General features: G+C 36.6%; 1 protein-coding gene across 2 annotated transcripts in view; it reads right to left on the reverse strand.

The window, feature by feature from the left end:
• The window catches only part of cpne5a (copine Va), an 82,819-nt gene that overhangs the window by 61,642 nt on the left and 6,728 nt on the right, over positions 1 to 14,449 (reverse strand). For both annotated transcript variants that reach the window (XM_079827322.1, XM_079827321.1), the window contains exons 2-3: positions 3,967 to 4,007; positions 2,372 to 2,418 (exon numbers count right to left, since the gene is read on the reverse strand). In XM_079827322.1, the coding sequence (XP_079683448.1) occupies positions 2,372 to 2,418; positions 3,967 to 4,007 (88 nt within the window). The remainder of the gene's footprint in view (positions 1 to 2,371; positions 2,419 to 3,966; positions 4,008 to 14,449) is intronic.

Genomic DNA, 14,449 nt, shown 5'->3' on the forward strand with positions numbered 1-14,449 from the left:
GTCTAAATGCGTTTCTGTCCCCTGTCACACATGCGCATTTCATTAAGCCGACAGAAAGCAGGTTAATGCGTTCACATGCCGCGCAAAATGGGGTAAGAGGTAAAAAACTACCTGTTCCGACCAGTTTATGCTTATACAGTTTATGACCTTACTCCGATAAAAGAAAACGGGTTACCGCGTTTACATGACCATGTGCGTTGTCGGCTTATTAAGCATAATCGGCTTAAGAACGTGTATGTAAACGCACTCAGTGATGAAAAACAGTTCAAGCTCTAAGTGAAAATAAATCATCATGGGGTCTGATTTTCAACAGTCAATAATATTTGAAGGGAAAACATATCTGTAAGCTTAGAAAGTGGGATTTAAGATATTTGGGATTTCTCTGAATGTTGTTTCAAATATAATATAATTTCAAATATTCAAATAATTTCAAATATTACAATTTGTGGAGGAATTCCAGTGAGGATTTGATATTTGACACCGTCAGATTGATATTTCCTTGGTCTTGGGCAAGGTTTACGAATAGGCTCTCAATTGGCTCTCAATTAGAGCATGCTGGAGTTCCTTTTTTCACCACAGATTTACATTGGAAGGGGAGGACTCAGGTATTTATGACGCTTAGTATCACAAAACACGCCTGCCGAAGCCATATGCTAAATTTGAATATAGCTCGAGCATTTAATGCAGCAGACAACATAATACTTATAGTTACTTATAATATATAGACTTATAATAATCATTATAGTTATCATTCTTGATGTGAATAGGCCTTTAGGCCTTAAGCTTTCAGATTTGTTTTATAAATATTTACAACTGCAAATCATGTTAAACTTTCTTTTTTTATTGGAATGCCACTCAGAAAATATCTCTATTAGTTGGAATTTTTGTTTAGTCAAGCCAAAGACATTGATGCGCTTTTTCGCTTGTCCATCATTCCGTGCGATCATGGACAGCTCATATATGGGAAGCAAGAAACTGAGTGTGTGGTAGTTGGAGCATATCATTCATGTTTAACGCCATATTCAGCTTTTTTTATTTTAAAAGAGTGCGTGTCTACTTCAGTCAGGAGGAAACTCCAGAAAGGATGATATCCCTGACAGAACCTTTATATTGTATGTATGTATGTATATATATATATATATATATATATACACACATATATATGAGCATATTATAATTTAATAGTACTAATAATTTATTGAAAACTGATGTCTTTTATCAAATTAAATATTTAAATAAAGCAATAAGCCATGTTTTACTACATTAAAGGGGATTTTGCACATAAAAACACTCTTAATCATGGTAAAATCACTGTAATGCTTATAACTGAGTTACTTATTATTGTATAAAGAATGAAATATAAAAAAAGAAAAAAGTTAAAAGAAAGTGGGGTACAGTAGTCAAACTGTGGACACAATCACTCAGTCAAAGTAAGGCGCTTACGCTGTGTTAGTAACAAAGAGAGAGACACACATACTCCCAAATCTCCTGCTGAGACAGAGAAACACACAAAGAAAACTCCATCCTTATCAATCCCTTACAGCTTGACTGCCTCTTTTCCACAGCCGTTGGTATTATACCCAAACAAGAGGCATCTTACATGGGCAGAGGCAGTGGAGAAAGAGTCTACGCAGCTAATCGGAGTTAGCAACCTGCTCAGTATTATGTAAGCTGTCGTCTTTCATCATATGAGAAAGGTGTTCCATCAAAACCCGCTGTGAAGGAGGAGGATCGACACCAGTACGGTTTTATTTTGGGTCAAAAAGTTGTTACAGGTCCTCATGCGCACATCGTGACATTTAAGAACACTTTGACGCATTCACATCGGCCTTGACAACACTTGCTGGAACAACTGTCACCTGCTAATAAGGGATTTAATTAAAAGGGTCTCTGTAACACAAACCAAGACTTGCAAAAGCGTACCGCAATGCGATTTTTCATATTCAAGGTCTCTTTTGCTAGCTCAGTGATGGATATGATAGCCTGAGGATGTCCGATTTTCAGCTGATTGTAATGACCTGCCAAATCCAAGGGCCGGGTTCTCTCAACACAATTTAAGTGTGAAAAATCACGTTCAGTGAGCTGGGAAGCATTACAAATGCACTGGCCTGTAACTTTAGGGCCAGATTGACTTTAATGCTAATCGCTAACGGAAAGTGTACAATCATCTTAACAGCCAATCACTCAGGGCCAAAGGGACAGATTCATGAATATTCAACAGGAGAATCAATGGGCAGTGATGGGCACCAGAGGGCTGTGGAGAGAGTGAAGGGGGCGGAGAGATAGAGAGGATATGCAGAGATGATTAGGGGAAATAAGGGAGTCTCTGTCAGAGCTGATTGTAGGTTTGTTCCCGAACGTGGACACTTACCTCACGCCACTGCTTAGACTCCACTCCCTGAGTGTACAGAACACACACTGAGAAGATGAGAAAGAGAGAAAAAAAGAGAGAGAAATCAGCATCCATTTCATTTTTAAGAAAAAGCTTTTAGGTTACAGTCACAGTAGATGCATCTCTGAAAAACATCTAGAAGCTCATGATTAAAACAAACATTTTTGAATCTTATCAACACATTTACCTAAACTAATACTGATTTAATGCTACAAGGTACACTATATTGCCAAAAGTTTTGGGACGCCTGCCTTTACATGCACATGAAATTTAATGACATCCCATTCTTAATCCATAGAGTTTAATATGGAGTTGGCCCACCCTTTGCAGCTATAACAGCTTTCGACAAGGTTTAGGAGAATGTTTATGGGAATTTTTGACCATTCTTCTAGAAGCACATTTGTGAGGTCAGGCACTGATGTTGGATGAGAAGGCCTGACTTGCTTGATTTTATACACCTGTGGCAAAGCCTGAATTCAATGATTTGGAGGGGTGTCCCAATACATTTGGCAATATAGTGTACAGACCCATGGAAAAGAAACGTCGCAAATGAGATCTCTTTTTTAATGTCTTCTTCCAATATTGGGTTTACAGTATGTCATTTTTAAAATTGATACTCTGTACAATGTAATCTTGTGGTTCTATTTTTCATTTCAGATTAAGAAAATATTATATGAAAAATATTAAGACAAAGTAAATTTTTAACCCTCAAGTTCTGTTGTGATTGAAGTTTGATCATTAAACAAAATAACATAAGCCTCAAATGTCTTCCATGAAAAACTGAAAGAATATTATTCTAATTTGGGTTCTCAGACACTCCAGAATTCCAAAACATTAATAAAAATGCAATTATTGATGTTATTTTTACTGGGGTCAAACAGACCATACATACTATATTAGATGATAATCCAATTTTCTCAAAAAAAAAAAAAAACTTGCTTTGCAATTCAATAGAAGGTTAAAGAGTCAACATCTACCGTCTGGTCAAGGACATACAGTTTGAAGGAAAAACAAACAAAGTAATTTTCAAAATTATTATTTTTACACACACAGCATCATGGAACATGAAACTTAACTGAGAATTCTAATAATTTAATAGTTTAACATCAAGTTTCATTGATGAAAAAGCAACCTCCAAGAAATAAAAGCTATTCTTGCAAGGATTAGAATAAAAAAGGAGGCCAGACTATTTGACCTATTGCTCTCTATTTCATAATCTCATGTCTTCAGCGAGAGATTTACTGTACACAAGTCCCCATGACTCATGCAGCATTTGTATTCAGAGGGCCGAGTTCATACTCTGCATATATTAAGCACTTCTGCATTTTTGTTGATAGTTAAGAAAAGCTGTCACATTGTGATGCAAATTCTATGCATGTGTTTTAGGCAACTTGGAGAAATAGCAGAGTAGACAAATTGCAGGCAAAGTGTGGAGAGCGGAAGTCAAAGAGGTGTGTGGAAGAGACCGAACCTAAAAACATGTGAAGCCTAGGGACGAGATTGTATATAAAAAAAAGAGAGATTTTAGGTTCAAAAACAAATACTTCAGCGATGAAAAAAAGAGAAATACTTACAAGGATCAGACTTGGAGAAAGTGTCTCGATCTAACAGGTTTCTGGGGAAACAGGAGAGAAAAACAGTCAATTAAGGGCTAATAAACTAGGTCACTTCGGTCAAACAGTTCAGTCGTAAAATTAATAAAAGGCCTCACAAATAAACCAGATGGAGCTCTCATTTACATGTCATTTCAGAATCCATTAATTCCCTTCCATTAGCAGCCACAAAACATCTCTTGACATGAGATTTTGTCTGTCACTGTGTCTTTTGAAGCAAGTTACACTTACACCATGCCCATATATGAAAGAAAGACGACATTTCACTTTTTTTAATACATTCACATTGTTCTCCAGTCACTCCAAAAATTCTATGGTTGGCTACAGCAACATTAGCAGACTAACACAAATGGAAGGATCTCTCAATGCTTCATAAAGCATATTCACATACACTCACCTAAAGGATTATTAGGAACACCATACTAATACTGTGTTTGACCCCCTTTCGCCTTCAGAACTGCCTTAATTCTACGTGGCATCGATTCAACAAGGTGCTGAAAGCATTCTTTAGAAATGTTGGCCCATATTGATAGGATAGCATCTTGCAGTTGATGGAGATTTGTGGGATGCACATCCAGGGCATGAAGGTCCCGTTCCACCACATTCCAAAAGATGCTCTATTGGGTTGAGATCTGGTGACTGTGGGGGCCATTTTAGTACAGTGAACTCATTGTCATGTTCAAGAAACCAATTTGAAATGATTCGAGCTTTGTGACATGGTGCATTATCCTGCTGGAAGTAGCCATCAGAGGATGGGTACATGGTGGTCATAAAGGGATGGACATGGTCAGAAACAATGCTCAGGTAGGCCGTGGCATTTAAACGATGCCCAATTGGCACTAAGGGGCCTAAAGTGTGCCAAGAAAACATCCCCCACACCATTACACCACCACCACCAGCCTGCACAGTGGTAAAAAGGCATGATGGATCCATGTTTTCACTCTGTTTACGCCAAATTCTGACTCTACCATCTGAATGTCTCAACAGAAATCGAGACTTATCAGACCAGGCAACATTTTTCCAGTCTTCAACTGTCCAATTTTGGTGAGCTTGTGCAAATTGTAGCCTCTTTTTCCTATTTTTAGTGGAGATGAGTGGTACCCGGTGGGGTCTTCTGCTGTTGTAGCCCATCTGCCTCAAGGTTGTGGGTGTTGTGGCTTCACAAATGCTTTGCTTGATTTTTTATTGGGTTCTTGTGTACAAAAGCATGAATCAGGTTTTATATAAACAAGCTAATGATTTGGACTTGGTTTTCTTAGTTTTGTGGTTGGGCCTTTCTATGGGAATAATATAAAAGGCACAACTTAGATTCCAGGTAGGTATTCCATCAAAAACTAGAAATTCAGTGTGATCATCTCCAGTGTATCCTTGTATCTTGTTAAAAAGTGAGCCCATTGGAGACGATCTTTGGCAGCTGCTAATTTAACAGTCTGCTAAATGACAAGTTGTGATTAAAAACAGAAAGACGCTATCTTTATATTTGTTAAATGATAACACAAAAATCAAGCAAAAAATATGCTCAAAAACTGAATCTTTTGCAGAATGTAAAAACTCTACATTCCATTCAGCTCTTGGCATCTGATCTAATTCTAAACTGGATCTCTGAATCAGAGCTGATTGAATCAGAGAGTAATTCTGGCACACAGGTTCAATAGACTCTGAGAGCCTGAAATCGCTATTATAGATCACTTACATAACTATACACACACGTAATTGATTGTTAATAAAAACAATAAAAAAAACACTGGTTTGATTCGACAGTCTTGAAAAATATATAATTTCTGTCACAATATCACTGTCAGAGAAATTAACTAAATTTGATATGTGGCTGTACGATGGCAGTTTGAAAATGAAAGTGTTCTCTAATACAGATGAGTGTCAGCTACACGTTAATGCGCGCTGTCGTATCAAACCTTTAACAGACAGAGACAGAAGAAAAAACAATGTCTCTTCAGCAAATGAAAACCTTTTAAATTAGTCTCTCAATCCTTCACCAGTGGAATTTAGAGCCTTGAGAAACCAAAACCAAAAGGGGTTCATTTATATGGAGAGCCAGACGCGAATTAATGCGAAAACCAATAATTTAACTGCACCCAAGCAGTGTTGTAGAAAAACAGGATAAACTCACATTGAGAAAAAAAACTATTGAACTTGGTCATGTGAAATAATGTATGTATTATTTTTCTGTTCTCTCTGTATTTTAAAGAGATCTGTATTAAATTATATTACATTATACAGTTTTGAAAACCATTGAAAAGCTGAAAAGCTGCAGTACTAAGAGAAAATCAATAATATTCTAGGCTTAGCGTGCTATCGTTAAAAAACTGTTGAAATAAAGGCTTCTGGAAAGCCATTATAGTCTGCTGAAATGGGCTTAACAGTCTGAACATATAGAAGCTCTGACAGATCTGTGATGTTCAAACACAGACCATAAGTTCAAATTAACTCCTTTGGGCTTTGAGGCACAACTAACAGGAATCCTAGAACAGTAGTTTAAGTGTCTGAGGCTTGTGAGAAAGTTTTAAATTTAGCTATAAAGGACAGGACATTAATCATATATTTACACATAAATCATTCATCAATGCCTTGCTTGTCATAAAATGTTAGTGAAGCTACTAAAGAGACTAAAATCTTAGTCTTAAAGGTATAGTTCGCCCAAAATGTATGTGTACATTCTGTCATCATTTACTCACCCTCATGTTGTTCTAAACCACTTTGTTCTGTGGAATGCAAAAGATGATTTTCTTCAAAATATTTTTATTTAATTTACCAATAAATGTGCATAACTCACATTCATGTAAATAAATAAAAACATAATTTAATTACACAAAATTAAATTAAAGCACACAAAAATAAATAAATATAAAATAAATATATAATGAATAAAATAAAATAAAAATAATTAATACAAAATAATAACATTTAAACATTTAAAATAAAAAACAATGAAATAAAACAAAACATAAATGACAAAAGAAAATGTAAAAAATAATGAAAATTACAAATTAAATTACTCAAAATTATTAGGTCTTTTATATATTTATATATATATATATATATATATATATATATTTATATATATATATATATATATATATACATATATATATATATATATATATACATATATATATATATATATATATATATATATATTTATATATATATATATATATATATATATACATATATATATATATATATATATATACATATATATATATATATATTATATATATATATATATATATATATATATATATATATATATATATATATATATATATATATATATATATATATATATATATATATATATATATATATATATATATATTTTTTTTTTTTTATTTTTTTTCCGAACTCAGAACAGATGTTTAGATCTGCATGGCCAAATAGACTTGTAATTGTAGTGTAGTGTTCTTTGTTGATGTTTTGACTGATTGAAAGGTGATATTAGCACCACAGATCAGTTCTTTCTCTTTGCCAAGGAAGTGGTCTGACACTATTGGACTTGTGATCCAATCTCCATCTCACCCCCGCTCTCCCAGAACCAGTGGCACTGTAATTGGCACCCTCAAGCGGGAGAAGCTATTTCAGCCAAAGGGGATCGAAATAGATTATAAATTCCTCAGCCAATGAATCCTCACTGGTTCAAAGAAGCAAAAAAAAAGCTCAAGTTGCTATATGGTTAAGGGGGGCAAAGAGAAATTTCAGAGTTCATCTCAGCCAAAAGCCACAGACCCGGAGGTGGAGAAGAGGAAAGGATCATGTCGCTCATGTCGTCTGGAATGAAAACTCTTGTAGTTTGGCCATCCTGGCAGGGGTATTACCACCATGACAGACTCTCAGGTCAATGGAGTGTGCTTATCATCATGGCTATTTGATGAACTCTGAACAATGCTCAGGGCAGGACTGAGTACGAACAACACTAGGCAAAACATTTCCCATGAGTCAAAAGAAAAGATGGCTTGCAGGGCATAATTTAACGTCCTAGGGCTCCATCTAACTGCCACCTAAAGGCACACAGGGCACTGGCAATCAACCAGTACGTTATTAGAATGTCTCTCAGAGGTCCTGGGCCACTTCTAAGACCTAAGAATTCCTGTTATAGTGTTTCATTAAATGTAATGTGATCTACAATCCCTCTGTCTTTTCCTCAAGAAGTAATTACAGAAGAACAGGAGTGTCAGCATTTTTCCAGCTCGTCAACAACGAGAATGAAACACTGTAATTAAATCCTGGCAAGCGCAGTTCACAAACCAGGCATAAATCTACGCAAAAACCTCTGGTGAAGTCAGAAACCACAGGGCCAATGATCTCGTTTTGCATGTCTCCCGCTCAATAGCTTGTAAATGCAGCACTTAATCACCGTTATACAGCACATCCTGATCTATGGTGCTCATTTCAGTTGAATTACCTCTTAATAGGATAAACATGTAAACATTAAAAAAGTCATGGCTAAAGTGATGGTGATGTGTGATTAAGTAATTGGGTTAATACATTAGTAATATATTCATCAATAAATGCAGCCTTGGTGAGCATAAGATATTCTTTCAAAAACATTAGTTGAACATTAGTATATATACAGTATATAAAACAAAAACCACACTTGTGTTAAAAATCTGCTCAATTCTACAATTATTTTCCAATAACTGGCCGACATCAAAATTCTCCACAATTTTGTCTACAAACTTAAAACACTAAAATGTTTATGTTGTGATGTTTAAGTGAATTGAGACACCACATAATTATATTGAAATATATAATGTATGGATAAGTATTCACTGGGAGATAAATTATTGATGAGAAAATTGAGAACGGTCAGCTAAATCATTCCCACATTCCCTTAAAATTAGTTAAAGGCCTCAATATATAAAATGTCATCATCAGCCTAGTCTCAGACTAAAATGCATGTTTGAGCTGTTTTAAATGAAAGCAATTTGCACTGACATATCTTAAAATATGTCAATGCCATTTAGTTTATAAAAGTTACTTAAATACTTAAACTAAGGCCTAATCCTGGATTAATCTAAGCCCTGTCTGTGAAACCTTTATATTAATTAAATTAATAACAATTGATTAACAATATGGTCCAAATATTTTGTGCATCCCTAAACACTTATTTTGCACCATGGATTATATGAGAGTAATTAGTGTTATGTATGCCAATTTTGATTTTTGATTTTCTTTCACAAAGGGGTAGAGGAATGCAGATTAAAATGACCAGAGAAATTGTTATCAGAATTTTAATAAGTCAAGTCAAGTCAACTTTATTTATATAGCGCTTTTAACAATGTAGATTGTTTCAAAGCAGCTTTACAGCTTTACATTTTTTAAACAGGAAAATAATGCAGCATCATTTTATTCAGCTGTATAGCCATTCTGGAAAAAACGCTGATGTCATCAATTCATTTCAATTATCATACAGTGACAGTGTGGGCTTTAGATCAATAATTAGATCAGTAATTTAGTTTAAATGGTTAATTTAGTTTATTAATTAGATTTATTTCGATGTTTAGTTGAAAAATTTAGTGTCCCCAACTGAGCATGCCAAGCCAGAGGCAACAGTGGCAAGGAAACCAAAACCCCATTAGTTGATAAGTGATGCCCAAAGCCAAAAACTGACCTCCAGGCCAGTTTTGTTTGCTACGCTAAATAGTGTTTGCTGGCGGTCCACCTGTCAGTGCAGTCTAGGGCAGCCCTCGACTAAAGATTTTTCTAGTCGACTAGTAGTTGTTCATTTAAGCCATTAGTCGATTAATCACGCGTTTATATTAATAAGCCTTTAATTGCCTATATATACACTGCCCGGCCAAAAAATATATATAAATAATAAATTGGCAAATGCTTAAAGGAGCTGTATGTAGGACTGTGGCCAAAACTGGTACTGCAATCACTTTCAAATTACTGTTGAGCGGTGTATCCCCTCTCCCCCTCCCCTGACTCGAGGCTGCCAGATAGGCTGCAGGATCCAGCAGGAACGTAGGCTGCTACACGGCGCTTTCAATGGCAAGTGACGAGTCGTACACAGTAAGTTTTTTTTTCTTTCTGTTAATTATGTTTATGCTTCAAGAGCGATGTTTTATGAAGTAATTATGAATCGCAAAAATGTACTAATGGCGATTAGCCAAATATAATCGTAAATATGAACGCTCGTATGTGACAGTACATTCCCACATGAAAAAATACTATAGTATATTATAGTAAAATTACAGCAAAGCTAAATAACATTAGCAATGGTCATACAGGTCAACTTTAAGCATGTTTTGTCCACTATATATGCGAAGAACGAATAAGGAATAATTTTTACCGAGGTAACGTTAGCTACTGTCTCAAATACGTTTTCACATTGCCATAATAGGCGTGCTAATGTTGTTTTCCTCAGCGTCCCAGCATAATGACAGAGAAACGGGCTCTGATAATGCATTACTAATGTTAGCAATGACGACTCGCCGTTTTTATTTACCAAACAATTCCTTAACGTTACCTTTTCAATTCAATGACCCACCTCCTCCATCTGCGCTAACCTAACGTTAATTTGCACGAACATGCATAACTTTGTTCGACTGTCATGAATATTTGAAATGTCCATTTACAATAAGTACAAGTTAGCCAAACATAGATGAACCTTACCTGTCCAGGAGAAAATTAGCAACGTTGGCATCAGTCTTCAAATTATTCTCCGTTTTCAGCCGTCTCCATCTTTCAAAGGCATCTCCTATACAAATCCTTGTTTTATTTCCGACACTGTCACAACGTTTTTCTGATTCATAACGAGGCCGTTTAGGTTTCGTAAAGTTAGACATTGTTTATCCAAAAAGTTTGTAGCTGCAGCTGTGGTAACTAGAGCAGAGCTGGCAACCCGAATGCAGAAACACTACTGACTTCGTGATTGGTAGATAGGTGGAGGGTGGCGCTTCAGGCCAAAACACAACATGACAACATCAACATCAGTTGAGGGCTGCAACTTCACTTTTAAAATGACAATATCTTGGCCGGACAACTGTTGTCAATGATATAAGTATTTGAAATTAACATGATTTCTTAATGTCTAGTGACATATCAGGGCCATTTTATGATTAATTGAAATACATTTCTTACATACAGTTCCTTTAAGAGTCAATGGTTGGATCATTATTGCACTAAAGTCTTTGGAATGTGCTGGACGAGACTTGACAGAGTGCTTGACTCTTGCATTGTCAATACATGACGCACCTCTGGATGAAAATAAATGCTGTGATGTTATCTCCATCAAGAGGTGCATCAATTTTTGGTCCAGATCTTGTATTGACGATGCAAGAGTCCAGCACTCTAAAGTCTCCTCCAGCACATCCCAAAGACTTCCAATGATTTTAAGGTCTGGAAAAATTAATGTGTGAAAATTATTCTTCATGCTCCCTCCCGACTATTCTTTCACAATTTGAGCCTGATGTATCTTGACATTGTCATCCTGGAATATGGCCATGATGTCTCTTCCTACATGGTTGTTTAAGAAATGAAAAGCTGCACAATTCATCAATTAGAATTGGAAGAACTGTTGCCAAACATTTTAATAATTTATTGAATGTTTTCTGTTTTCGGCTGCAGAGATTAAGTCGACGATACTGACTCGTCATCTCTGCAGTGGACACGCCTAAATGCACATTTCATATGGATAACATATCCTGAGAATATTTGTTTTCCACTTGAATTGGTTCATTTAAAAGTAGACATTTCAATCTTTGTATAGATAGGCTATATTTCTCATGTCTGTGAAGCAAGTACACACTGTTACGTGCTCAAGTTCACTGAAACCGAGATGGCAGATCAAGCGCATCCTGACTGTTTTCATTATTTGACAAAAGCACAGCGTTTATAAAAGGCCTTTTATAGTTTGCATTACTCCTGTATGACCATATGAGTATGTCTGTATGAGTGTTTGAAGTTAAATGCAAGTGATTGCGCCGGCGCCTGTATGTCGTGCAGTAAGCACATTCTCCACACAAACGCAGATATGCTTTTAATACTAGCGCACATTTATCTATACAATAACATTAATGCGAGCAGACTTGTAAAGTTGCTACTACTTACATGTTTCAAGTGATAAGCCATATGAGGTTGATGAATGATGGGCGAATGTTTGGATTTCCTGCCGTTAACGTTATCTGTCCATGTGACTAAACGACTAATACAATTTTGGTTGGACTAACGGTTAGTCAACTATTAGGGGGCAGCCCTATAATGCAGTCATGAAGATGTCAGCGAAAATGAAAAGTAATTTCAATCAAGTAGTTTTGAAGCAAGCAACTACATATTAATTAAAGAACACAAGAAAATAAATGGGGTCAGCTCATGTTGACTCTTCTGCGACAATTTTACAGTAAAAAAATTGATTAAGGAATAAGAACTCCTCCAATACAACTACTAGTGATGTAAAATATCAATGCTGATATTTAGTACATCTCATTCGGGCAGTTCTTGTTTTGGAGTTCAAAACTGCAATGTCAATCGATGTGTTTTCATTTCAATTAGGGAGCAGCCGCACTCAACTGAATAAGCCCAATAAAGATCAAGGCAACACTTGATTTCGACAGTCCACTTTACTAACAGTCTACTAGTCTAAGAGTTGGTTGACGTGTAGGTGCAATGTCTAAAGTGGACCATTGAAATAAAGTGTAACCAAGATCCGAGAAGAACAGCAAGTGTAGACAAGCCTTTTGTCATTCCTAGTATCTTTGTCACATCACACAAGAGAATTCTGGGTTTGTGAGACAGCCGTTTGGAGCTCTTTGATTCAACACCATCCTCTGTCAAAACGCAGGCATTCCAACACTCGCTCTCTAACACATTTATACGCATACTAAATCAGCCAGCTCAATTAACAACTGGCCAAGCTCTCACCCAGCCCATCCATCCGTTCAGCAGCTGTTTTTTTTCCCCCCTCAACCATCTGTTAGACTATTCACCATATTAAGCGCTTCCCTCTGTGACATGCAGAGGTCAGACACGCAGTCCCTCCTCCTAACAACTGTTATCTACCAACCTATGATTTTATTTTAATCACATATTGGACATATCACATGGCTTGTTTATTCTTAAAGGTTCGTAATGACTGACTCGGTGCATCGGTTTGTTCCTCTAGATGTCAATTATGCCAATCAAACCTACAGACAAAAATCACAACAAAAACAGGACAAAAAGATGTGAATAGAGATTGGAGGAAAATAATACATAAACTAGGACATGCACACAATCACTTCTGCAGTAGATTACAGTGCGAGTACATAATGACTGTAAATCTCTGAGCCTCATTTAGCCTCTCACGTCTTTTGGCATTGATTCTGCCTCTTTATTACAAGCAGAAGACCTCACCATCTATTCATCCTCCCCATCATCATCATCAGCGGTCACTCGAAGCGAGTATGACTCTCCTCTCAATTGGGTTGTCTACCTGTGGGCCTTCAGATGGCTGAAGATTCGTGATCCACATGCATTGGTGCAGTGTGGGGAGGGGAAGTAGTGATCGTTGATGGTGGTTGAGCCTTTTTGTCTTTCTCGCTTTGCCTTTGCAGCACGGCAGAGTTCTAGTTCATGAGTGCAGCGCCTTTCTGAATGAGCTCCTGTCCAGTACAATGTGTTCCCAGTTGCTCGATGTGATGTGGCCTTGATATTGTCCTTGTAATGTTTCTTTTGCCTGCCAGTGGCTTGATTACCTTCCTTCAGCTAGGAGTACAGGTTGGGTACATTTTACCTGTTTTGGGAGATTGGTATATTGGACATGCGGATGATATGACCTGTCCCTTTTAAGTTGGTACTGCATTATTATAGTGGTGATGCTGTTCATGTTGGCTTCCTCCAAGAAGCTGGTGTTGGTGTGTCTGCCCTCCCAGCTGATCCTCAGAATGTTTTGTAAAGGTCCTTGCACACAGAGTCCGAAATTCTCGGTCAAACTTTTCGCACCTTAAAAAAATAAATACGACCTCACGGTGTGTCAATCACATTTACACACTGCCTCCGAAACTTTTGTCCGTCATAAAAAAATTCAGATCGGGTTAAATTTTCTGCGTTTTTCTGCGTGTTTTGACAATTCGGAGCCACTGTACAAACGAATGCCCAAAGTCCAGAATGGCGTCTGACAAGTTGGTCCGCTTCGTCTCGCAGCACAAAGCCTTGTATAACAAACAAAGTTTTAATATGTGGCTCCAATATCGTTAGCAAAGCATCAAACTGAGCCACTGACATCCTGAAGTAAACTTTGAATTGCTCAGGGTAATCCAGCAGCTCCCAGGAACTTTCTTTCCTCTCTACACAATCTCAGGATTGGATGGATCCAATATTTCCTCTTTCTTTTTCTCTTTTTAAGAATAGAGAGGACAACAAAATCATCCTCACTGCTTGAAGACATTTTGTATCATTTTGCTAATTTTTCCGCAACAGGTTAATTAATATGCATCGGACTCAG

The sequence above is a fragment of the Gobio gobio genome (genome assembly GCF_949357685.1).
Source record: "Gobio gobio genome assembly, chromosome: 10".
Classification (NCBI taxonomy): Eukaryota; Metazoa; Chordata; class Actinopteri; order Cypriniformes; family Gobionidae; genus Gobio; species Gobio gobio.